Here is a 27,556-nt window from a genome sequence, read left to right on the forward strand (position 1 = left end):
TACGTGCCTCATGTGAGCTACAAATATGGATTCCATTTGTGGTACAAGGCTCTATCTTTAATCTGTAAAAATGGATATATCCATTGGGTCAAAAATTTTTTTCAAATTATTAAATTCTCAATAGTTTATATCAGCTTCAGAATGTAAATACAGAGATAGCTATATAAAAATCTCTCCTAAAATCAAAGAGAATTGAAAGTCAAGGAGTCACAAAATCCACATAAACAGAATGGATTCATGTCTCTGCCCTTCAGATGGCACTCCCTTCAGGGCTCCAAATTGAGTGGAAGTCTCCAACATTAACTAATATCTTCACTTCAAGGACTCAAGTGTGTACCTCCAAACCTCTTTCTTCCCAACATGCCCAAATCATCTTCACAAAGGAGGGAAAAATCTTTCTTCTCCAGGTACCAATTCCATGGAATTCATGGCTTATAAAAATGTCACAATCACTTGATATTGGTTAAGAACCAGCTAAAATGTAATTCTATGCTGTCCACTACCCTCTCCAGTCCAACCTGTCCATTTCTCCCTGAAAATGTTCCCACAAGCTTCTCTCCCATGCTCCCAAACATCATACTTCACATGACTGACTCCCGCCTCTCTGGTATGACATTACACAATTATACCTGGCTCCCCAAAGCTTTCTTTGCTGACTTTATTTTCCCTCCAGCACTATTCTCTCCAGTGTCACTGATGACCTGCCACATGCTGACCCATTTCCAGGCTCTTTTTCTTATAATCCCATGCCTACTTCACTTTTGGAAAATTTACTGTGACAACTTTAAGTTACATGCTCAAAGTTTTCTCCATAATATCTGGATTTTTTCAAGACCTGGTGTTTATATACACATAAATTCTGAACTCCTCCAGAATGGCAGACATTAGTAAAACGTCAATCACACGAGTATTTACAAGATAATTATATAATATTACAGTTATTATAATTTTTTGTTAACATTGAAGAAAATGCTCAGTATGTTCTGTTTACCATTCTTGGGTTAGCCTCTCACAATTGTACTGGAGACTCCGAGGGGGATGAGTAAATTACCAAACAAACATTATGGAAATACATTCGATTTACAGATTTCTAATAAGACGAGGGGATTTTATTTTTTTTTTTCCGTTTTCCCTTTTTATTTAGCAGCACATACTGAGAACAAAGAATCCTTCCACTTATGTTTAGGTTTTGAGGAATCACAATGAAGAGAAGACAGGAAACACTAGTAAGAAGATCATTCTTATTGCCAGATCCCTGGTGGCCATGCTGTCAGTCCTAAGTGACTGATACTTGTCTTCTGGGCTAGAGAATCCTAGGTGGGAATAGGAGGCAGGGGCCACATGAATCATGTCAACTGAAACCCGATATTCTCCACTTCCCAACACTTCCTACTTTCAAATAATTACTTAAAGTTCTTCAGTCATTTAGGGCCTTCCAAGAGTTGCATGAACAACCGTTATACAACATTTGCTATATGTGAATCAGTGTTATAACAACCACCCATGTACTAACTTAATATTTCTTATAAATACACGAGGCAGGCACTATTACATTCCTTATAAAGATGAGGACCACATAAGCACAGAGAGGTTAACTGCTTTGTCTGAATTCATTCACAAATAAGGGATAGAGTGGGGACTGGAACATGGCTGGGTGGGGAACAAAATTAGTGCATTTAATCCATAATATAAGAAAATGCTAGTAAGCTGTGTTCTTTATTTTTTCTGTATTTTTAAAATATTTTATTTATTTATCTAGAGAGAGGGAGAGCAAGTGGAGGAGGGGCAGAAGTGAGAGGGACAGAGAAAATCCCAACTCAGAGCCCAACGTGGGGCTCGATCTCAGGAACACTGAGCTCATGACCTGAGCTGAAATCAAGAGTCGGATGCTTAACCAACTGAGCCACACAAGTGTTCCAGGTGTGTTCTTTAAATAAACCAAGATCTAAATTTAGATTTGTCTTTGTACCTTATCATTTCAATTTAGATTAGTGCTATTTAATTTGAATATTTGTTAATAACAAGTTTCTAGTTATTTATGAAAACTTTTTCTTATAGGCAAATATAAACTGTGAATAATACCCTAGAGAGCTCAGTAAACTGTAGCTGCACTGAGGCAGGACTACAAAGCTGCAGGTTCCTGCCCCGTGACAACCTGGATTTAATGACCTGCCACATGCTGACCCACGTTCCATTAAGATGACAACAGAAAGAATCATTTGCTTTCATTCTACGAACAAAAGTGCAATACCACAAGACACAGGAACTCTGTAAGTATGGTGTCACACACACACACACACACACACACACACATATATATATGTACATAATATCACTTTTATTAATACTTCAGTTAAATAAAATTAGTACCAATAAAGCAAGATTTGTGAAAGATATTGCAATATAAGAAATATGCAAAATGGAATGTTAATGCAAGAACTTTGTATATTGTATAAGTGATATAACTTTTTGGATTGCTATTATAATATTTAAAAGCATCAGAAATATCACAAGATACATTTGAGCCTAAAAATCTCGCCCTGAAACCAAAGTTACATTTTATTTAAAAGCTGTTTCCTTGACATTACTGGGAAAAGTCTCTCCATAATCGAGACACAATTATTTAATCTATTCAGTGCGTCACAGATGCGGAGTTACAGAAAACATTTCTAGTCCAGCAACAGCGATCAGACACATTTTTCTGTACACAATCAGATGATTACTATACATTCATCTGACTATTTAGTTGAATGCACCTTAGAAACCTGACCATTACGTCTATGGTTTCTGCAAAGTAGGCTGAACAGGGAGTCCACAAATACAGCCCTCAAGCACATTAAAAATCAGATTACATGACCACTTGGGTGAAACCACATAATCACTGTCAGTGAGGATTACACTATGAGCCTTAGGAGCCATCAGGGATGGGTGTAGGTGTAGGACCCCATCTCTTTATACCAACTCAGCTCCTGGTTCAGGAGGTATTCCACCTTCCCGTGTAGCTTTAGCACTGAGCCAGATTCTGTGTTGACAGTCAGAGAAGTGAGTACGTGTGCAAGATGGGCAGCTGGGCCCTGAGATGTGTGTTTATGACTGTGTGAGCCCCCCCCCTCCCCTCACAACGGCAATTAGCATTTCACCGAAAGCAGCACTAGCAGTGATAGGCTTGGGTCCTCAGAATATTTTTGCAAACATTCTTCCTACTTGCCAATTACCAAGAACAACTACAAGTTTCTAGCTAGCATCTCTAGAGACCACTAGTGTGTGGGAAAGGATGCAAAGCCTGAGGGAAAGAAGCAGTCTGGGCAGGAGGGCACCATGGGCCCAGGACAGAGAGCGCTGGAGAGGAGAGCGGGCGTGTGAGACACAGAATCCAGGACAAGGGGCCAGGGTGACAGGGTTGAGAGAGAGAAGTAAAGGTTTTCAAGTTATAAACAAATGACCTCTCAGGGGGAAGAAAGGACACAGCACCTTACTTGGAAGCCAATATTTGCCTGAGAAAGACTTTTCCCCCCTTTGCTCTTCAGTTCTCCGGGCCTCTTTCTCATCATCTGGAAAAAACGTAGTTTGCAAATATACATTTTTTTTATGGCATCAAAATACGCCTTTTTTTTTTTTATCTTGAATTTATTTATTTATTTATTGAATTTTCAAGTTAGTTAACATACAGTGTAGTCTTTTCTTCAGGAGTAGAATCCAGTGATTCATTACTTATATGTAACACCCAGTGCTCATCCTAACAAGTGCCCTCGTTAATGCTCATGATCCATTTTCCCCACACCCCATCAATCCTCAGTTTATTCTCTGTATTTAAGAGTCTCTTATGGTTTGCTTCCCTGTTTTTATCTTATTTTATCCCTATGATCATCCTTATCCCTTATCCCTCTGATCATCTGTTAACTTTCTCCAATTCCACATGAGTGAAATCATATGATATTAGTGTTTCTCTGACTTATTTTGCTTAGCATTAACACCTCTAGTTCCATCCACATGGTCGCAAATGGCAAGATTTCATTCTTTTACATCGTGAAGTATTCCACGTATACATATGCCACATGTTCTTAATCCATTCATCAGTTGATGGACATTTTGACTCTTTCCATACTTTGGCTATTGTTGATAGCACTGTTATACACATTGGGGGCATGTGCCCCTTCAAATCAGCACTCCTGTATCCTTTGGATAAATTCCTAGTAGTGCTATTGCTGGGTTGTAGGGTAATTCTATTTTTAATTTTTTGAGGAACCTCCACATTGTTTTCTAGACTGGCTGCACCAACATGCATTCTCACCAACAGTGCAAGAGGGTTCCCCTTTCTCCACATCCTCGCCAACATCTGTTCTTTCCCGAGTTGTTAATGTCAGCCACTTTGACTGGTGTGAGGTGGTATCTCAGTGTGGTTTTGATTTGTATTTCCCTGATGATGAGTGATGTTGAGCATCTTTTCATGTGTCTGTTTGCCATCTGGATGTCTTCTTTAGAAATGGTCTGTTCATGTCTTCTGCCCATTTCTTCACTGGATTATTTGTTTTTCAGGTGTTGAGTTTGGTAAACTCTTTATAGATTTTGATACTAACCCTTTATCCAATATGTCATTTGCAAATATATTCTCCCATTCCATTGGCTGCCTTTTAGTTTGGTTGACTGTTTCCTTTGCTCTGCAGAAGCTTTTTATCTTGATGAGGTCCCAGTAGTTCATTTTGCCTTTTATTTCCCTTGCCTTTGGAGACATGTCAAGTATGAAGTTGCTGCAGCTGAGGACAAAGAGGTTGCTGCCTGTTTTCTCCTGTAGGATTTTGATGGTTTCCTGAATCATATTTAGGTTGTTCATCCATTTTGAATTTATTTTTGTGTATGCTGTTAGAAATTGGTCCAGTTTCATTCTTCTGCATGTTGCTGTCCAGTTCTCCCAGCACCATCGAGTACACTGGATACTCTTTCTTGTTTTGTCAAAGATTAGTTGGCCATACATTGGTGGGTCCATTTCTGGGTTCTCTATTATATTCCATTGGTCTATGTGTCTGTTTTTGTGACAATATCATACTGTCTTGATGATTACAACTTTGAAATACAGGCTAAAGTCTGGAATTATGAAACTTCCTGCTTTGGTTTTCTTTCTTTTTTCTTTACATGTTTTTTTAATGTTTATTTCTTTTTGAGAGAGGGAAAGACAGAGTACGGGCGGGGAAGGGTCAGAGAGAGAGGAAGACACAGAATACGAAGCAGGATCCAGGCTCTGAGCTGTCAGCACAGAGCCTGATGCGGAGCTCGAACCCACGAACCAGGAGATCATGACCTGAGCCGAAGTCGGACGCCCAACCCACTGAACCATCCAGGTGCCCGTGGTTTTCTTTTTCAACATTACTATGGCTATTTGAGGTCTTTTGTGGTTCCATAAAAACTTTAGGATTGTTCTAACTCTGTGAAGAAAGCTGGTGCATTTTGATTGAGATTGCATTGAATGTGGAGATTGCTTTGGAGAGTATTGACATTTTAATAACATTTGTTCTTTGAATCCATGAGCATGGAATATTTTTTCATTTCTTTGTGTCTTCTTCAATTTCTACATAAGCTTTCTATAGTTTTCAGCATACAGATTTTTTACCTCTTTGAGAAGTAAAGGCTAGTCAGCATGAAATAAAAAATGCTATAACTGAGCTGTGACCTCGAATGGATGCCGCAGCGGCAAGGATGGATGAGGCAGAACAGGGAATCAGTGATATACAGGACAAACTTAAGAGAATAATGAGGAGAAAAAAAAGAGGCAGATTAAGGCAAAAGAGCATGATTTAAGAATTAGAGAAATCAGGGGCACTTGGGTGGCTCAGTAGGTTGAACGTCCAACTTCGGCTCAGGTCATGATCTCGCAGTCTGTGAGTTCGAGCCCCGCATCGGGCTCTGTGCTGACACCTCAGAGCCTGGATTCTGTGTGTGTCTCTCTCTATGCCCCTCCCCTGCTCATGCTCTGTCTCTCTCTCGCTCTGTCAAAAGTAAATAAACATTTTAAAAAATTTAAGAATTAGAGAAATCAGTGACTCATCAAAAAGGAACAACATCAGAATCATAGGGGTCCCAGAAGATGAAGAGAGAGAAATACAGGTAGAAGGGTTATGTGAGCAAACCATAGCTGAAAACTTTCCTAAACTGGGGAAAGACACAGACATCAAAATCCAGGAAGCACAGAGGACTCCCATTAGATTCCACAAAAACCGACCATCAACAAGGCATATCATAGTCAAATTCACAAAATACTCAGGCAAGGAGAGAATCATGAAAGCAGCAAGGGAAAAAAGTCCTTAACCTACAAGAGAAGACAGATCAGGTTTGCAGCAGACTTATCCACAGAAACGTGGCAGGCCAGAAAGGAATGGCAGGATATATTCAGTGTGCTGAATCAGAAAAATATGCAGCCAAGAATTCTCTACCCATCAAGGTTGTCATTCCAAATAGAAGGAGAGATAAAAAGTTTCCGAGACAAACAAAAATGAAAGGAGTCTGTGACTACTAAAACAGCCCTGCAAGAAATTTTAAGGGGGATTCTGTGAGGGGAAAAAGATGAAATTAATTAATTAATTAATTAATTAATTAAATACCAAAAGCAACAAAGACTAGAAAGGACCAGAGAACACCACCAGAAACTCCAACTCTACAAGCAACATAATGGCAATAAATTCATATCTTTCAGTACTCACTCTAATATCAATGGACTCAATGCTCCAATCAAAAGACACAGGGTAACAGAATGCATAAGAAAACAAGATCCATCTATATGCTGTTTACAAGGGACCCACTTTAGACCTAAAGACACCTTCAGATTGAAAGTAAGGAGATGGAGAACCATCTATCATGCTAATGGTCAACAAAAGAAAGCCGGAGTAGCCATACTTATATCAGACAATCTAGACTTTAAAATAGAAACTGTATCAAGAGATGAAGAAGGGCATTATATCATAATGAAGGGGTCTATCCACCAAGAAAATTTAACAATTGTAAACATTTATGCGGCAAATGTGAAAGCCCCAAATATATAAATCAATTAATCACAAACATAAAGAAACTCATTGATAGTAATACCATAATAATAGGAGACTTCAACACCCCAGTCACAGCAATGGACAGACCGTCTAATCAAAAAAATCAACAAGGAAACAATGGCTATGAATGACACACTGGACCAGATGGATTTAACAGATATAATCAGAACATTTCATCCTAAAGCAGCAGAATATACATTCTTCTCCAGTGCCCATGGAATATTCTCCAGAATAGACTACATACTGGGACACAAATCAGCCCTCAGCAAGTACAAAAAGATCGAGATCATACCGTGCATATTTTCAGACCACAACACTATGAAACTCGAAATCAACCACAAGAAAAAATTTGCAAAGGTAACAAATACTTGGAGACTAAATAATGAATGGGCTAACCAAGAAGTTAAAGAGGACATTAGAAAGTATATGGAAGCCAATGAAAATGATAATACCACAACCCAAAACCTCTGGGATGCAGCAAAGGAGGTCATAAGTGGAAAGTATATAGCAACCCAGGCCTTCCTAAAGAAGGAAGAAAGATATCAGATATATAACCTAACCTTACACCTTAAAGAGCTGGAAAAAGAACAGCAAATAAAACCCAAAACCAGCAGAAGACAGGAAATAATAAAGATTAAAGCAGAAATTAATGCTATCGAAACACACCAAAAAAAAAAAAAGGCAAAAAACAAAACAAAACAGTAGAACAGATCAATGAAACCAGAAGCTGGTTCTTTGAAAGAATTAACAAAATTGATAAACCACTAGTCAGTTTGATCGAAAAGAAAAAGGAAAGGACCCAAATAAATAAAATCAAGAATGAAGAGGAGAGATCACAACCAACACAGCAGAAATAAAAACAATAATAAGAGAATATTATGAGCAATTATATGACAATAAAATGAGCAATGTGAAAGCAATGGACAAATTCCTAGAAGCATACACACTACCAAAACTGAAACAGGAAGAAATAGAAAATTTGAACAGACCCATAACCAGTAAGGAAATCAAATTAGTAATCTAAAAACCTTCCCCCAAACAAGAGTCCAGGACCAGATGGCTTTCCAGGGGAATTCTAACAAACATTTAAGGAAGAGTTAACACCTATTCTCTTGAAGCTGTTCCAAAAAATAGAAATGGAAGGAAAACTTCCAAACTTATTCTATGAAGCCAGCATTACCTTGATTCCAAAACCAGACAGCGACCCCACTAAAAAAGGGAACTATAGACCAATTTCCCTGATGAACATGGATGCAAAAATCCTCAACAAGATATTAGCCAACTGGATCCACCAATACATTAAAAAAATTATTCACTATGACCAAGTGGGATTTATACCTGGGAGGAAGGGCTGGTTCAATATCTGCAAAACAATTAACGTGATTCATCACATCAATAGAAGAAAGGACAAGAACCATATGATCCTCTCAATAGATGCAGAGAAAGCATTTGACAAAATACAGCATCCTTTCTTGATAAAAACCCTCAAGAAAGTAGGGATAGAAGGATCATACCCGGAGATCATAAAAGCCATATATGAATGAGCCAACGCTAATATCATCCTCAAAGGGGAAAAACTGAAGAGCTTTCTCCTTAAGGTCAGGAACAAGACATGGATGTCCACTCTCACCACTGTTATTCAACATAGTATTGGAAGTCTTACCCTATGCAATCAGACAAAACAGAAATAAAAGACATCCAAATCAGCCAGGAGGAGGTCAAACTTTCATTCTTCCCAGATGACATGATACTCTATATGGAAAACCCAAAAGATTCCACCAAAAAACTACTAGGACTGATTCATGAATTCAGCAAAGTGGCAGGATATAAAATCAATGCACAGAAATTGGTTGCATTCCTCTACACCAACAATGAAGCAACAGAAAGAGAAATCAAGGAATAGATCCCATTTACAGTTGCACCAAAAACCATACAATACCTAGGAATAAATCCAACCAAAGAGGTGAAAAATATATACACTGAAAACTATAGAAAGCTTATGAAAGAAATTGAAGAAGACACAAAAACATTGGAAAAGATTCCATGCTCCTGGATAGGAAGAACAAATTTTGTTAAAATGTTGATACTACCCAAAGCAATCTACATATTCAATGCAGTTCCTATCAAAATAACACCAGCATTCTTCACAGAGCTAGAACAAATAATCCTAAAATTTGTGTGGAACCAGAAAAGACCCCGAATAGCCAAAGCAATCTTGAAAAAGAAAACCAAAGCAGGAGGCATCACAACCCCAGACTTCAAGCTATACTACAAAGCTGTAATCATCAAGACAGTATGGTACTGGCCAACAACAGACACTCAGAACAGAGTAGAGAACCCAGAAATGGACCCACAAATGTATGACAAATCTTTGACAAAATAGGAAAGAATATCCAATGGAATAAAGACCGTCTCTTCAGCAAGTCATGCAGGAAAACTGGACAGCAACATGCAGAAGAATGAACCTGGACCACTTTCTTACACCATACACAAAAAGAAACTCAAAATGGACGAAAGACCTCAATGTAAGACAGAAAGCCATCAAAATCCTTGAGAAGAAAGCAGGCAAAAACCTCTTTGATCTTGGCCACAGCAACTTCTTACTCAACACATCTCCACAGACAAGGGAAACAAAAGCAGAAATGAACTACTGGGACCTCTTCAAAATAAAAAGCTTCTGCACAGCAAAGGAAACAGTCATCAAAACTAAAAGGCAACTGACAGAATGGGAGAAGATACTTGCAAATGACATATCAGATAAAGGGTTAGTATCCAAAATCTATAAAGAACTTCTCAAACTCCACACCCAAGAAACAAATAGTCCAGTGAAGAAATGGGCAAAAGACATGAATAGACACTTCTCCAAAGAAGACATCCAGATGGCCAACCGACACATGAAAAAATGCTCAACATCACTCATCATCAGGGAAATACAAATCAAAACCACAATGAGACACCACCTTACACCTGTCAGTATGGCTGCCATTAACAACTCAGGCAACAACAGATGTTGGCAAGGATGCAGAGAAAGAGGATCTCTTTTGCATTGGTGGGAATGCAAACTGGTGCAGCCACTCTGGAAAACAGTATGGTGGTTCTTTGTAAAATTAAAAATAGAACTACCCTACAACCCAGCAATTGCACTACTAGTCATTTATCCAAGGGATACAGGTATGCTGTTTCAAAGGGACACATGCACTCCCATGTTTACAGCAGCACTATCAACAATAGCCAAAATACGGAAAGAGCCCAAATGTCCATCGATGGATGAATGGATAAAGAAGATATGGTATATATACACAATGGAATATTACTGTGCAATCAAAAAGAATGCAATCTTGCCATTTGCAACTACATAGATGGAACTAGAGGGTATTATGCTAAGTGAAATTAGTCAGAGAAAGACAAATATCATATGACTTCACTCATAGGAGGACTTTAAGAGACAAAACAGATGCACATAAGGGAAGGGAAGCAAAAGTAATATAAAAACAGGGAGTGGGACAAAACATAAGAGACTCTTAAATATGACGAACAAACAGAGGGTTGCTGGAGGGGTTGTGGGAGGGGGATGGGCTAAATGGGTAAGGGGCATTAAGGAATCTACTCCTGAAATCATTGTTGCACTATATGCTAACTAATTTGGATGTAAATTAAAAAAATAAAATAAAATAAACCACACATACATGAAGGGTAGACACAACATGAAGTTATGCTAAAGTGGCCTGGAGCAGACTCTCCCCCAGGATATTCACAGAGAGCATGGCCCTGAGGACACCTTGATCTCGGACTTTTAGCCTCCAGAACTGCCACACAATAAATTTCTGTTGTTTTGGTCACTCCGTTCAGGGTCCTTGTTATGGCAACTGCAGCAAACTGATACACCTTCCCTTCTGCCTGCCTCCCCACAAGAAGCACCTTCAAAGGCAGAAAAGGCTGCCCTTCTATGTCCTTTTCCACAGAATGGATTCAAAGACAAACAATTCTGATCTGAAGGTCCTACCACAAGTTTCTCCTCCCCTGTCTTCAGAGACATTGCCCTCCTAGAAACATCTCAAATCCTGCTACAGCACAGGGGATGAGACAGCACCAAGATCCTCCTACAAAACCAGGCACAGCAGACCCCTGTTACCTCCCCATGGGCCAGAGCTTGGGCTCCACTCTCAGAAATGAGTCCTGGAGACATAACAGCTCACAGAATGAAAATGGAAGACGTCAGTAGAGCACACGTGATGGTGTTTCTGAAACCCCATGGTGATCCTAAATGTGAAACCTGTGCCAGGGACCATTTAGTTACACATTACTTCTCAAATTAATGAGCCTAGGAATCATCTGGGCATTTTCCTGAAAGATTCTTTGGGATACTCTATGCTAAGAATTAGACTTCTGATCAGTCTGCATCTGGGAGCTGACAGGGCTCCTTCAGGACCCTGAAAATCTTTCAGGCACAATTTCTCTACCCAGCTCACTTCAACAATCAAGGCAAGTCTCCTGCTTCTCCCAAAAAGAAACTTATCCACACATCTAGTCCACCAACATTTCCTTATAACCTTTGCCTCTGAGGCGATACACTCAGCAGGTCCCACCATCATCTGTGTGTAGAAGTTCTGCTCAAATGTTGTACCTGAGACACAGGATAACAGACACAATCACAGAAATCCATGCTGAGAGACATTCTGAAAAACAAAGAGTGCATTCTTCAAAACTGTCACTTACACTGAGGACAAATTAAAAACAAGAGTGGTAACTGTTCTAGGTTAAAGAAACTAAAGAAAGAAGACCATAAATTAAGTCCCTGTGACATGACTGGATCCTAGATTTCTGAAAACAGACAAAAAATGCATCATTGTATCACTGTGGGAAATCTGTCTATGGACTGTCTATGAAATGATAGCATAACACTAGTATCCTTTCTTAAGTGTGAAGGTTTTATTGCATTAGCAGAATAACCTTCATGTAAAGAGATAAATATTCTGGTATTCAGGCAAAATGTCAATATGGTGACAAATTATTCTCACATGAAACAGCAAAGACACGTCAACAGATAAAGGACTGGTGAGAAACCAGTAATGATTGGTGAATTTAGATAAAGCATATGATGCAGGTGTACATTTGCTCTAAGATTACATTTTCTCCTTTACATTTTCTATTAAATTGTTCAACATCAAAAGTGACCATTTAATAAAAGGTGAAGGCATGAGGGTATGCAGATGGTGGGATCTTGCATTTTACAGCCATTCAAGGGAAAGTTCACAAGTATACATGCACTGTGAGAACATGCAAAAATGGTGGAGAGGTCAGCCCATCTCAAGAACCACTGAGACCATTCATTCATATGTGCACAAAGCAACTTGATTAACAATCCACATCCCATGATGTGTGGAGTGACAATATTTAACTCTTTTTTTAATTAGGAAATATAATTATTTTTCCTAATACTACAGAAAGGTTGTATATTATTCCAAACAATATACGCAAAGTTTTTTTTTTGTTCTTCTTTTAATCCCAATTAGTTAACGTATACTGTTATATTAATTTTCGGTGTGTAATATAGTGATTCAACACTTTGATATAATACCTAGTGCTCATAACAATGAGTGCACACCTTAATCCCCATCAGTAATTTAACCCATACCCCGCATCCACCTCCCCACTGGTAACCATCAGTGTATTCTCTATACTTAAGAGTCTGAGAAAGGGGTGCCTGGGTGGCTCAGTCGGTTAAGCATTCGACTTCAACTCAGGTCATGATCTCGCCCTTCATGAGCTCAAGCCCCACATCAGGCTCTGTGCTGACAGCTCAGAGCCTGGAACCTGCTTCAGATTCTGTGTCTCCCTCTCTCTCTGCCCCTCCTCTGCCAGCATGTGAATTTAGATCGCTCAACCTCTGTGTCCCAAATTCTCCTTCTCTTTACAATGAAAATAATGCAATGGCAGTGCCTACGTTATGCAGGTAGGAAGACCTATGAAAATACCAGAGGTACAACATGATAGCACTGATTCATGCAAACTAAGTGTTATTTAAAATTCTAACCTCAGTGGGAGAGAGCCAAAGCATAAGAGGCTCTTAAAAACTGAGAACAAACTGAGGGTTGATGGGGGGTGGGAGGGAGGGGGGGTGGGTGATGGATATTGAGGAGGGCACCTTTTGGGATGAGCACTGGGTGTTGTATGGAAACCAATTTGACAATAAACTTCATATATTGAAAAAATAAAAAATAAAAAAAATAAAATTCTAACCTCAACTCTGGGAGGCTTAACAACAACAACAAAAATGTTAATTATTTTTCAGTGAATACTTGTATTTTATTTGATATGATCAATATAGTCCACACCACATGTGCTCAGGCAGGCTCCTCAGGCTCTCAAGATGATGATCTGTCACTGGGAACTGTGTGAATGGCATCAAAGCACTTACCAATATGAATGGCCTACTTATCACAGACCATCTAGGGATTCTGGGCACTTTCTCTCTTCCTTACCACCATCTCTTCCTTTTCCACCCTCATTACACATTCAGGTGCACAGTTTTGATTCTCAAGCACCTGTTTCTACCCAAGTCCTGATCATTCTCCTTAAAGGTATCCACAAGAATAGAGTTATTTGAAACATTTCCTCAATGATTTGGAATCTAACTTTGTTTTCTATCCACACAATTTTGGCAGGACATATCCAATGGTACCATCGATCTCTCAAGCATCTCTTGCTATCTTGATCAACTCAAGCAATGACAAGTTTCATATTATCTCTTTGACATATAAATCAGGAACATATTCAGAATTGATTTATCCCATGATGTAGGTAATGATTCACGTTGTATGTTTTTTTTTCCAATATGAGTAACGATTATCAGTTTCTAAAAAGGTTGTTATTAGTATTCAGCGTTCTTTCCACTTGCTATCACTTACCTTTGCTTCTTCCCAATCAAACCACCTCATCTTTAGTGCTGACACTTCCATGGAATATCCTGGTACTTCTCTCCATCTCCTCCTGCCTCTTCAAGTCTTTGGCAAGCCCAAAGGAGCAACCCACCAAAGTTACTCTTGATGTCCAAATCTTCAAGGAACCTTTTTGTTCACAGGAATGACTTTGGTTATAATTTAAAGGAAAATGTACTGAATGATAGAATAGGTTCTGGGGATTTGGCAATAGCAATAATCTTACCACAGTCAACAGTCTGACTCCTGGACAATTTCTCTCTTCCTCACCATTATGTCTTCCATTACCACACCGAAGGGAGGTTGAGACCCACAGAGTTGATTCTCATGCACCTAATTATAGCCAACTCCTTGGTGATGCTCTCAAAAGGTGTCCCCAAGACATTGGCAGCTTTGGGGGTAAAATATTTCTTCAATGAGTTTGGATGCAAACTTCTTTTGTATGTTCAAGAGGGTGGGCAGGGGAATGTCCATTGGCAGCACCTGCCTCTTGAGTGTCTTCCAGACCATCGTGATCAGCCCCATGAACTCCTCATAGAAGTATCTTCAAGTCAAAGCTCCAAAGTATGTTGGCATGTCCATTTCCCTCTTCTGGATCATATGTATGATAGAAAATTTTATCATTCCTATGTATGTGTTGTATGTGTCAGGGAAACAGAGCAGCCCAAAAAAACATCACAAAGAAAAGGGATTTTGAATACTGTTCTACATCTGACCATGAGACAATCTCAGGGTCACTCTATGCAATACTGATAGTATTCCCTGAAGTTTCACTTCCTGGACTCAGGATCTGGGCCAGCAGCTCCAGGGTTTTCATCCTGCACAGGCACAAGCACAGGTCCAACACATTCACAGCACTTGTGTTTCCCCCAGATCCTCTGCTGAGTCTAGAGCAACCCACCATTACTTCCTCACTGACATAATTTCTGCATGTTTTCCAACTGTCAGTCCCTTTCTGATAATGAGACAAGATTCCACAGTATTTAGCTTCTGCTTTTTCTGGATAAGGAACACTATCTTAGCAGAAAAATGTAAGTTGTATCATTTTGCACAATCCTCAGTTGATTATTCACTCATCACATTAGAAAAGTCAATAGCATCTTATTTTTAAATTTTTTAAATGTTTATTTATTTGTGTGTATGTGTGTGTGAGAGAGAGAGAAAGAGAAAGTCGGGTGGCGGAGTGGCAGAGAGAGACGGAGACAGAGAATCTGAAGCAGATCAGATCTGGTGCTATCAGCACAAAGCCCAACATGGGGCTAGAACCCATGAACCATGAGATCATAACCTGAGCTAAAGTCAAACACTCAACTGACTGAGCCACCCACGCACCCCAATATGGCATCTAAAAGAGTAAGCCACTTGTCATTCTATGGTGGACCCTAATGGGTATTTGGGATTCCTTCTGATGGATGAATGTAGGAACCATATAGGCACAGTAGAGGTGAATAATGCAGGTTCACCTCATCCTGATACATAGTATCCTGTTGATAGTGGTCTCAATCAAATGTTATTTGATGAAAATTGAATGAATCTGATCCTAGCCATTTGTGAGATTAATCAGAACATTTGAACAAGGGATGAATTCATGGGAAATTGTGACAGGAGCCAATACAGTCCAGAAATGACTGCTGGATATTGTTGGAAGACAGTTCTACCATGGGTTTCTCACGTATGTACATGCCTCCTACAGAAGCATGGACAGCTTTTCTTCTATACTGGATTACCTTATGTGTGATTAGAAAAATACCTTGGGAGACAAGGACAGTGTCACCCACTGGAACACCATACTGACTTATTTGCTGTACAGGGAAACAAAGCTAAAGTCTTCCCCAGGGTCAAAGAGTACAGCAGGTGTGCTAGAATACCCCTTTATAAGTCTTGGATTTTGTATACTCAGGGTTCCTCAGGTGTGATGTAAACACTCCATGTGTAGCATTCATTGGGACCCCTCCAAGGAACCATGATTGGAATAAGGTCAGGACAAGGAAGAGGGCCTTGGAAAACTATTGGAATCAGGATGTTCATGCTGCCTGCTGGGCCATGAGTAATAAAGGGCTTTGTATTCAATCTAGGAATCTCTTGTCTTCTGCTGGTAGCTATTAAGACTTGCAGGCTAATCTCAAACTCTCATGGTTTCTGAAATAACCATAGTTGTGATGCAAAACAAACAGGCAGAGCCAGAGATTGAAATATAGGTGATAGAAGATAGATAAATAGGAGAAACTCTTTAAAATATGGATTATACTGAAGCAAAGCTCAACTACTCTTTAAATCACAATATACTCAGGTATTCGGGTAGCACGGAGACTTGAGAGAGCCTACCGATCCCTATCCAAATGGAGAAGAAGGTAACTTGTTTGGGCAGATCAGCAACTTGGCAGAGAGGAGGGGAGGAATTGCAGGGGAAGGCACTGCATAGGAAGAGGGAAAAGATCCAAGAAGCCTCATAAACAGTGCAGTTCAGAGGGCCAATGGAAGAAAAACAACTATTTTAAGAGGATACCAACTCTTTGCCCTAGACTGCCCTGGAATCTTCTGTCATTCTGACCACATCTTTCAACATCCACATAGATTCCAGATGTTTTTCTGTGTAAGAGGATTCTTTTGGGAATGTTCACTGAGGGCTTCAGTTTGATGTCTGTCCTTATAGACAGCATGTCTAATTTTATGGGGAAAGCTATTTTCACAACACAGGAGATCCTGATAGTGTCAGCTTGTGGGAATTAGCACAAACTCCTGGGAAAACGTTAGCCTTTCAAGACTATGGAACTGGTAGACTGAAAGACAAGATTTCAGAGGGTTAAAGCTAGACCCAGCTAATATCTAGGTCAAGTGTAGAACAGACAGAGACCCCAAGGAATATATTTACATGATGAGAGAAAGAATATGAAATAAATGGATGTCAGGAGAAGAGCAGAGAGATCAGGTTGCCCTTCCAAGCTTAGAATCGATTAGGTGAATATTGAAATGTTGATGTAATTTTTTGTGTGCTGTTCTGACCCATTTGTGAGGCCCTGGTTAGAGGTGAATAATTTCTGCCCTGCTGAGCAGCTGATTAAGTCCACACATCAAATCACAGTGAGCCTTGTGGCACTGTAGCTTGTTCCAATCCTCATCCAATCTCTTCAACTCCATGGAAGCCTTGCAAACCAATCACCTTGCAACTACAGTAACAGTTAAAATCAATAACCTAGCATCCAGTCAGTGGGGGAGGGATAATGAGATTCAAACCAATTCTATCAAACTCTAATCAAATTTAAAGAGGAAGTGAGATATTCCAACTTACTCTATGAATCTAGCATTCTTCTGATGCCAAAACCATTACAAGAAATTTATAGATTAGCATCTCTCACTAACCAAATGGGGAAATAAAATGCTCAAAATAAAACACAGGCTTTTCTGGCCCATACTTGAACAAAATTTAAAAAACAAAATTGAAATCAGATTGACAGCAAATAAGCAGTTCTTTAAAAATAAATAACAAATCTACTACAATTAAATAGGGAATTTAATCAAGTGGCAGAAAACAAAATCCATGAAAACATTTCATGCTTTGTTTCCCAGTAGGCAGTATGTTAGCTCTATCCCACAAAGTTGGACGTGCACTATTCTTATTAAATCAGTTCAAGATGGCACCTGATTGGAGCCTTCCACTTCGACTCATCTTTATTTAGAAGTGTGTTTTCTGAGTTCAGATTATCTAGGATAATTTTCTAATATCTTTTTCCTACCAGCTACTAACTTCATTCCATTATGATCACAGATTATGTCTTGTAATTCCTTTGTTTAGACTGGTTTTGTCCCAGAATTTGGCTTATCATGTTGAATAGTTCTCATGACCTTGTAAAGAATGTGTATCTGCCATTGTGGAGTAGGTGCCCCATGTAGATCACCATGATTGACACACTGCTCAAGTTTTCCATATCCTTACTGATCTCCTGTGACTTTCATACACAGCCTGTAAATATTGTGAAACATAATTGTGAGATTCTCTATTTCTCTTTTTGCTCCCTCACAAATTTTAAAGCTCTGATGGTAGGTACTCAGACTTTCAGGATTGTTACAACTTCCCGGTAACTTTATCCTTCTCTCAAAGTGTTAGATCCCTCCTGCTACCTACAACTTTTCCTGAAGTCTCCTTTGTAAAATCATAAACTAGGCTCTGCAGCTTTCTTATCTTCCTGTACCATCTCTGGGACAGCACTGTGGTACAATTCACATGCAATTCACCACCTACAGTGCACAGTGGTTTCAATGTGTTGTTTTTTTTTTAACATACACCTGTGCACATATTAACACAATCAATTCTTAATTTTTTTTTTATTTTTAAAAAATTTTTTTTTCCAACGTTTATTTATTTTTGGGACAGAGAGAGACAGAGCATGAACGGGGGAGGGGCAGAGAGAGAGAGGGAGACACAGAATCAGAAACAGGCTCCAGGCTCTGAGCCATCAGCCCAGAGCCTGACGCGGGGCTCGAACTCACGGACCACGAGATCGTGACCTGACTGAAGTCGGACGCTCAACCGACTGCGCCACCCAGGCGCCACACAATTCTTAATATTTTTATCACCACACACACAAAAAACTTGTAGCCTTCAACCATCACCCTAAGTAGCCTCATCCCTCCAAACTCTGGGCACCATAAGCTTATTTTCTGTTTCCATCCATTTGTGCAGTAGGGACATTTCCTACAAATGGAATCTATCATCTTTTGGAATTGACTTCTTTTAAATAACATAATATTTTCAAGGTGCAACCACACTGTAGCATGTGTCAGGAATTTCCTCTTTTTTTTTTTCTTGAGAGACAGAGAGAGGGGGGAGGAGTGAGGGAGGGAGGGAAAATGTGAGTAGCAGAAGGGTGGAGGGAGAGAGAGAATCTTAAGCAATCTCCCCGTTCAGCATGGAGCCTGACATGGGGCTCAATCCCATCATGTTGGGATCATGACCTGAGTCGCAATTAGGAGTCACATGCTCAACAAACCAAGCCACCCATGATCTGCCTCCTTTTAAAAAACTTTTTAATATGTATGTTTAATGTACATACAGCAAATTTTACTGTCCAATGTACAGTTCTATCATTTGTCATACACTTCTTTCATCAACCTGCCAGAAATTCTCCCTTTGTCATCATACTCCCTGTTCCTGAGACTCAGTGAGATGCCCAAAGAAACTTCTAACACACTCTAACACGAGGGCATTATCTATCTTTCATCCGCCTCAGACTCCAAATCAGAGACCACCTAGGGCATGAGTCTCTTGAGGCCAGAGACACTGTGCCTGCCCAGGCATCCTGCTCAGGACACAGTCTGGAGCTCCAAGCCCCCAGGGTGCACCGCAGGCACTATCACGCCCCATGTCACTTCCACTGGTGGAGGTTAGCAGGTGTGGAAAATCGGACCCCCCTCAGCACATCACACTTTCTCACACCAAACAGGCCTTTGTCCAAACCATTCCATACCTTAGAGAGCAGTTCTCATTCAATTCTCAGATCATTGCATAGATGTCTCCCCTTCCCTGCACCTCTGCAGGCTTGGCCCTGAACCCCAGAGCCACACTCCACCACCACGTGTCTGTCCCCCTGACCCAGAATTTCCATCCCTGACCTGGCATCGTGAGTATGCCCTGGAGTCTGTCTCCTCTGACAGAGTCGGAAAATGTTGGGTCTAACCTCTGTTCCAAGTTTCACTCAAAACAACCTCCACCAACATCTTAGGAAGACTGTTACAGTGAGTTTGCTGATAGGGAAGGGAAGGCCTGGGATGCTCTCTCCCCCTTCATTGTGTCAACAGAAGGGCAAGACTCCCAATAAAAAGAGATGTTGAGGCATTGCATTTTTCATTGCTTGCTCTCCGTGTTCTGGGATCTCTCTCCACCCCAACAGCTCTGGGTCTTGTTAGCTGAGGCTGCACATTAAATATCATACAATTTTATTCATCCCATATACCTCACTAAAACCGTGCAAGGGAGTCACAAGTGTGCTATACACAGATACCTCTGATCAGAAACAGGCTCAATCAGCAGCTTCATTCTGATCAGTCTCTGTGAGAACAGGCCTCACCAAGGGCACTGAATGAGGGACCCACACAATTATTATAGCAGTGAAATGTGCTTCCGCTGTTCACAGCCCATTAAGGTTTGCGGTGGGTGGGGGGGAGTGAGGGAAGTCATTCATCTGCCATCCACTGTTTTCCACGTCACACACTCAACAGCTAGACCCCTGGCAGCAGCCCAGGAATCTGACATACGACCAGTGAAGGAAGGACTGCCTCTGATTTCGGATTTGCAGAGCCAGCACCGAGACTAACCAGACCCAGTGGCCCAGGGGACACCACCAGAGTTCAGCCTACCTAAACCATCAGCAAAGGGAGCAATGCATTTAGGGGACCCTCAGGATATTGAGGGTTCCTAGTGCCAGTGGCTTTGGCTACACCGTGGAGCTAAAAATTTCTTTGGAAGGGATGGGTATGACTTTTTCTTGTCAACGTGGCATGTTGCCGGAAAGAGTGTGCCTTCATTCTTGAATAGGCACTTCCATTCGACACGAGAAACGTGAGGCCCTTCCTTACTCTCTTCCCAGTGAGTCCATGTTGACTCATTCCAAAAGTGGAATATGAAGCCACACAGTGAAAACACTACTAAGGGTCAGTTTTGGGGAGAGCACACTAGCAAGTTAATCAGTGTATTGTTAAAAATTTATTTATTTAGTTTTAAAACTGCTGTTTCAAAACAGTGCACCAGTTAACTGTGTTGCATGAGCCCCCAAATCACATACCATGGGGTGCTTCTGGGTCAAGGCTTCCTCCCTTTGCCAGAGGCTCCAAATGACAGACACAGCACTCACAGAGACCTATGCTGTCTCCCACACCCGAGGGGTTCAGTAAGACTTGACTTCCTTCTAGGTGACAGGAAGGAAACAAGAGGATTTTTCCTTCACTGCTGGAGGGACTGAGCACTTTACTAGTGAACTTTATTGGGTTCTGAATTGCTTGGGTTATATCAGCCACCCCTACTGGCAGAGGTGATGGCACATTAGACAGAGCGATTAAGACCAAGGCCTCTAACAGGCCAACAGACAGAATATCACATACATTATGAAAACTTGGTACATCAGAGGTGGACGGAAATGCCCCAATGATGGCAAATGAAAGGCTGTGTGTCCCAGTAACACTTCTCTACCTGCACCTCACCCTGATTGGAACAATCCCGTCTGGAACTTCTGGAATGGGGAAGCAAAGCCTCTAACACAACAATTCCTATGACATTGTGACATAGAAACAAACTGGTTGTCGAACTTGTTCCAAAGGGTCCTGCAATGGTCTGTTTGTGTTTCCTAAAAATACATATATTGAAACCTAACCCACAAGGTGATGGCATTTGGAGGTGGGGCCTTTGGGAAGTGACCTGAAGGCTCTGCCCTCATGAAAGTGATGGGTGCCCTTTACAAAGAGACCTGAGAACTCCCTCCTCTATTCTGTCTTAGGACAATAGCAGAAGGCTGCAACCCAGAGAAAGGCCCTCAACAACCACACTGGCACCCTGATCTCAGATTTTCAAACTCCATACCTGGGAGATGTGAACTCGTTTCTACACTATACACTTGTGAATTTTCTTGTAGCAGTCCACACAGACTCAGAAAGCACTCAATTACCACATCAACTCAACTTCCCACTGTTACTATGGCAACACACAAAGGTTAGTCCTTGTACTGCTCAATTGCTATCCCATCCTCATTGCCAAGACTTCAAGAAATGTAAAGGGTATAAGATTTTACCCCATTTGCAAACCAGTAAGTGAGCCTGCCAGCTGCATGGATGCTGCAAGAAGACATGAGACTCCAGGGACCAAGACAAAAGGCAGTATTATTCACACACAATAGGCAGCAAGAGATTCGTGGTCACATCTGTTCCCCTTGTTTCCACATATAACATCGTGTATTCTGGAAGAATTGAAATTTGTTAGCTTATCAGAAAAAAACAGAATTCACTACCCACACATACAGCAATTCAGTTCTGGAAGGACTGCCAATCTAAAGATTAACGTGATATAAAGATTTTGGGGGCACCTGGGTTGATCAGTCATTTGAGCTGCTGACTCTCGATTTCTGCTAAGTAGGGGGAGATCAAGCCCCATCTTGGGTTCCACCTGAGAGTGGAGCCTGCTAAAGATTCTCTCCCTCTCTCTTTCTCTCGCTCTTTTCATCTGCCCCTCTCCCCCTTCATGCTCTCTCTACAATAAAATTAAAAATAACTTAAAAAAGGGAAGTATTCTTGAACAGAAATAAGCATTATGTATAAAGGAGGAAAGAGTTATATTAACATTAAAACTTTCTTCTGGGGCGCCTGGGTGGCGCAGTCGGTTAAGCGTCCGACTTCAGCCAGGTCACGATCTCGCGGTCCGTGAGTTCGAGCCCCGCGTCGGGCTCTGGGCTGATGGCTCAGAGCCTGGAGCCTATTTCCGATTCTGTGTCTCCCTCTCTCTCTGCCCCTCCCCCGTTCATGCTCTGTCTCTCTCTGTCCCCAGAATAAATAAACGTTGAAAAAAAAATTTTTTTTAAATATATATATATATATATATATATATATATATATATATATATATAAACTTTCTTCTTTCTTCTCAGGGCACCTGGGTGGCTCAGTTGGTTAAGTATCTGACTTTGGCTCAGGTCGTGGTCTCACTGTTTGTGAGTTTGTGTCAGCTGTGCTGATAGCTCAGAGCCTAGAGCCTGCTTCAGATTCTCTCTCTCTCTCTCTCTGCCCCTCCCCCACTCATACTCTGTGTCTCTCTCTCACAAATAAACATTAGAAAATAAAAAGAATTTAAAGACTTTCTTCTCATTAGCACATACAACGACAGGCAGCATGTGGGTAACTCAGTCAGTTCAGCATCCCACTCTTGAGTTCAGGTCAGGTCAAGATCTCACAGTTTGAGGGTTTGAGCCCATCATCAGGTTCTGCGCTGACAGCATCAAGCCTGCTTGGGATTCTCTCTCCCTCTCTCTCTCTGAGTGTCCCCCAACGCGTGCACATGCTGTCTCTCACTTTCTCTCGCTCAAAATAAATAAATTTCAAGAAAAAAAATGAACATACAAAGACACAGAGAGAGCATGAGAAAAAAGAGACCAAGAAAGGAAACACGTCTAACAAATATACAGACCTACTACAAAACATTGAGAAAAGGACCACACGAGGGGCGCCTGGGTGTCTCAGTCAGGTGGGCATCCGACTTTGGCTCGCGTCATGATCTCGTGGTTTGTGAGTTCGGCCCCACGTTGGGCTCTGTGCTGACCGCTCAGAGCCTGGAGCCTGCTTTGGATTCTGTGTCTCCCTCTCTCTCTGCCCCTCTCCTGCTCATGCTCTCTCTCTCTCTGTCTCTCAAAAATAAATGTAAAAAAAAATTTTTTTAAGAAAAGGACAACATGATAGAAAAAACTGGACAAAATAAAACTAAGGTATACTTGAAAAAGATACTTCCCAATGTCTAAGGAATATGTGAAACAATGCACAACTTCCATAGTAATCAAGGAGAGTATAAGAAAATCACTACTTGATGAGGTGCCTGAGTGGCTCGGTCCGTTAAGCGTCTGACTTTGGCTCAGGTCATGATCTCCTGGTTTGTGAGTTCGAGCCCTGTGTCGGGCTCTGTGCTGACAGCTCAGAGCCTGGAGCCTGCTTCTGATTCTGTCTCCCTATCTCTCTGCTCCTCCCCTGTTCACACTCTGTCTCTCTCTCAAAAGTAAACATTTTTTAAGACAAATAAAAAAAAAAAAGAAGTTCACTACTTCATACCAGTGCACACCAACCAGAAGTCAAAAAGAAAAAGGAAAAAAAATCAACACTGTTGACAAGCATGTCCACAAACCAAAAATCTCCTACACTGCTGGTGGGTGTGAACGTTTGTACAATTTTTCAAACTCCTTGGACACTGTTTCCTAAAGGTGCAGAGATGTAAACCTGTCACCATTCAACTGCATTGTTACTTCTATGGCCAGCAGAAGGTTTTATGCGTGCTAACAAAGCACGGTAGAAATTTACGTACAGCATTATTCCTAATAGACCCAAACTGAAAACCACCACTATCCTAATTAAAAGTGGAGTGACTGAGTTAATAGTTTCAAATTTATGCAGGAGAACCCTCTCTGCAGCAATGCCAATGAATGATCGGTAACAACATGCAGCAGTAAGTTCACAAACAACAGAAAAAATGACAAAAGCCAAATACAAAGAGTTCGTGCTCTATAACTTCCTTTATATCAGTACTAAAGAGCCTAAAGTGACCTATGCTGTTCCATGTCACGGCATGCATGACCGTGATGAGGACTGACTGTTAAGGAGCACAAGGGGCTTCTGAGTCTGACAATATTTTATCTATTGAACTAAATACCTGGTACAGAGTGTGATCACTTTGTGAACTTTCCTTGAGCGACACACTTATGACAGGAGAATGTGCCTTTATGTATTTTTAAAACATACTTTTATATATTTTTTTCCTTTAGAAAGAAAGACAGGGCACAAGGCTGGGAGAGGGGCAGAGGGAGAGAGAGAGAATCTCAAGCAGGCTCCACATGTATCATGCAGCTCGATTCTCTCTCTCCTTCTGACCCTCTATTCTCACACTCTCTAAAATTTTTTTTAAATCAGCTAAAATTTTAATCTATGCTCTCCACTATCTGCTCCAGTCCAATCTGACCATTTCTATCTGAAAATGTTTACTCATGCTCACCTCCCATGTTCCCATAACATCATACTTCACCTGACTAACTACCACCTTCCTAAGGATGAAATGTGCCACAATCATAACTGGGTGTCCAAGGCTTTATTCATTTACTGAATTTTTCCTCTGATACTATTCTCTTCAGTGTCAGTGCTGAGCAGCCACAGGCTGATCCATTTCCAGGCTCCTTTTGCTTTAATTCCATGCCTACATCACTTCAGGGATATTTGCTGTAACAAATTTACATGACACTCCCAAAAGTTCTGCATAATATCCAGATTGTTTCAGGATCTGATGATTGAAATTGCATAATTTATGAACTCCTCCACTAAAATCATTAGCAAAACTTCAATAAGGATTTATAAGATAATGACATAATATTGCATTATGATTACTATTGTAACTTATTTTTCACTTTATTTTTTTTTTTAATTTTTTTTTCAACGTTTATTTATTTTTGGGACAGAGAGAGACAGAGCATGAATGGGGGAGGGGCAGAGAGAGAGGGAGACACAGAATCGGAAGCAGGCTCCAGGCTCTGAGCCATCAGCCCAGAGCCCGACACGGGGCTCGAACTCACGGACCGCGAGATCGTGACCTGGCTGAAGTCGGACGCTTAACCGACTGCGCCACCCAGGCGCCCCTATTTTTCACTTTAAAGGAGATGTTAAATATGTTCTGCTTACCATTATTAAGTTAGCCTCTCACAATTATACAGGACTCAGAGGTGAAGAAGGAATAACTGACATGAGGAACATTATGGAAATTCCTACAATTTACACAACTCTCATAAAATGAGGGCATTTTATATTTCTTATACAGGGAAAGCAGACCATGGATACCCTGGGGTCTCGGCTCATGAGCAGAAAGGGACTGACAGCTGGGAAACACAGAGTGATCACTGAACTGGTGTTCACAAGGTACCAGGTGGGACAGTCAAAAACAGACAAAACAATTTGAAAGACCGACGAAAGGGTATTAAAGTAGACAAAGGTACACACCAGGAGGAAAATGGTTTTGGTGGCTGTGGACTCAGGGGATGATGTGGAGGAGACGCTGGTCCGATGAATGTGTTGGACCCTCTGCTTGTGCTGGTACAGAAGGAAAACCATAGAAACGCTGGCCCAGAGCATGAGCCCCACATACAACACATCAGGTAATGTTAACAACATTGTATTTAATGAATTTCTGGTTTTCTCATAACGAACAGCTGAACAGTACCCGAAACTTTTTCTGTTTGTGATGTTATTCTTGTTCAAAGTGCTACCCATAAACACAGGATACATGATATTTATCAATATCTGCAAGACCCAGCATAGGACAAGTGAAGGGACAAGGCACTTGAGAGCTTTCTCTTTAAGCGCTGCCCATCTGGAGTTCTGGGGGCTGACCGTGATGGCCTGGAAGACACTCAAGTGGCAGGTCATGCCAATGGACACGCCCCTGCTCACTCCGCGAACATAGGGAAAGAATTTACATCCAAAATCACCGAACGTGTGATACCACCCAAAAGTTGACAGTGTATGGTGTATTCCAAAAGAGACCAGGACCAAAATGTTGGCTACAATCAGGTTCTTGACAATCAAATCTGTGGGCCTTGGCCTACACCCAGTGAAAGAAAAAAGGACATAATGGTAAAGAAGAGACAAGTTGCCCAGGATTCCAACCACAGTCTGGATTAAGAAGATCACTCTTATTGCCAGATCCCTGGTGGCCAACCTGTCTGTCCTCAGTGACTGATACTTGTCTTCTGGGCTAGAGGATCCTGCGTGGGAATAGGAGGCAGAGGCCGGACAAATCATGTCAACTGAAATCTGATACTCTCCACTCACCAACACTTCTTACTTTCAAATAATTACTTAAAGTTCTTCAGTCATTTGAGGCCTTCCAAGAGTTGCATGAACAACCATTACACAACACTTGCTATGTGTGAAACAATAGTATAACTACCACCCATGAAATAACTTATTTCTCATTAAATACATGAGGCAGGCACTGCTGCCTTCCTTAGAAACATAAGGACCACAGAAGAACAGAGAGGTTAAGTGCTTGTCTACATTCACTCATTAATTAGGGGCAGACAGGTGATGAGAACCTGGCTGTGCTGTGCAGAAAGTTAGTGCATTCAATTAATGATATACAAAAACACTGCTTAGCTGTGTTCTGTAAAGAAACCAGATCTATAGTTAGCTTTATGTTTACACTTTGCCATTTCAAGATGGATGGCGGTATTTACATGCAATTTTTGCTAATGAAAATGTCCCATTATTTATGAACACCCTTTCTGTAAGCAACTATAAACCGTGAATACCACCCTAGAGATCTCAGAAAACTGCAGATGCACTGATTGCTGTCCAACAAAGCTGCAGGTTCCTGCCTCATGGAAACCTGGTTTTAATGAATGCAAGAAGGGCTCCGTATTAGGAAGGCAACAGAAGGAATCATTGGTTTTTTTTCCAGAAACAAAAGTACTATTCCTAAGAACTTGGAACTCAAGACAGAAAACATTAGTTCCTGCTTAAACGATGTATACTGGAAACAAAATTACTACTATTTTCACAATCTATAGGTATCAATTTGTTAAAACCTCAGTTAAATAAAATTAGTAAAAGTTAAGCATGATTTGTGAAAGATACTGAAATACAAGGGGCGCCTGGGTCAGTAAGTTAAGGGTCCAAAACTTGATCTCAATTCAGGTCTTGATCTCTGGTCCTGAGTTCAAGCTTGTGTTGAGGTCTGTGCTGGGCATGAAACCTATTTAAGGAAAAAGAAAAAGAAAAGAAAGACAGGACACACGCATAATGGAATGTCAGGCAAATACCTTGTGCGACTTGTAAGTGAAATAATCTTGGATTGGTTTTATA

The 27,556-nt window shown here is 40.8% G+C and overlaps 1 protein-coding gene and 1 pseudogene across 1 annotated transcript; one reads left to right on the forward strand and one right to left on the reverse strand.

Annotated features, from left to right (window-relative positions):
• Positions 1 to 14,080: 14,080 nt before the first annotated feature.
• Positions 14,081 to 16,702, forward strand: LOC123578492 (annotated as a pseudogene).
• Positions 16,703 to 25,468: 8,766 nt separating this feature from the next.
• LOC123578493 (vomeronasal type-1 receptor 4-like) lies at positions 25,469 to 26,784 on the reverse strand. The gene has a single exon (XM_045441359.1). The coding sequence runs from the start codon at positions 26,492 to 26,494 to the stop codon at positions 25,469 to 25,471; it is 1,026 nt and encodes a 341-aa protein (XP_045297315.1). The 5' UTR covers positions 26,495 to 26,784.
• Positions 26,785 to 27,556: the final 772 nt, after the last annotated feature.

This window comes from Leopardus geoffroyi, chromosome E2 (assembly GCF_018350155.1).
Source record: "Leopardus geoffroyi isolate Oge1 chromosome E2, O.geoffroyi_Oge1_pat1.0, whole genome shotgun sequence".
Taxonomy (NCBI): domain Eukaryota; kingdom Metazoa; phylum Chordata; class Mammalia; order Carnivora; family Felidae; genus Leopardus; species Leopardus geoffroyi.

Bases quoted from the DNA above. Each gene is read 5' to 3' on its own strand.
- LOC123578493 (XM_045441359.1), bottom strand. From the start codon at position 26,494: ATGATTTGTCCGGCCTCTGCCTCCTATTCCCACGCAGGATCCTCTAGC.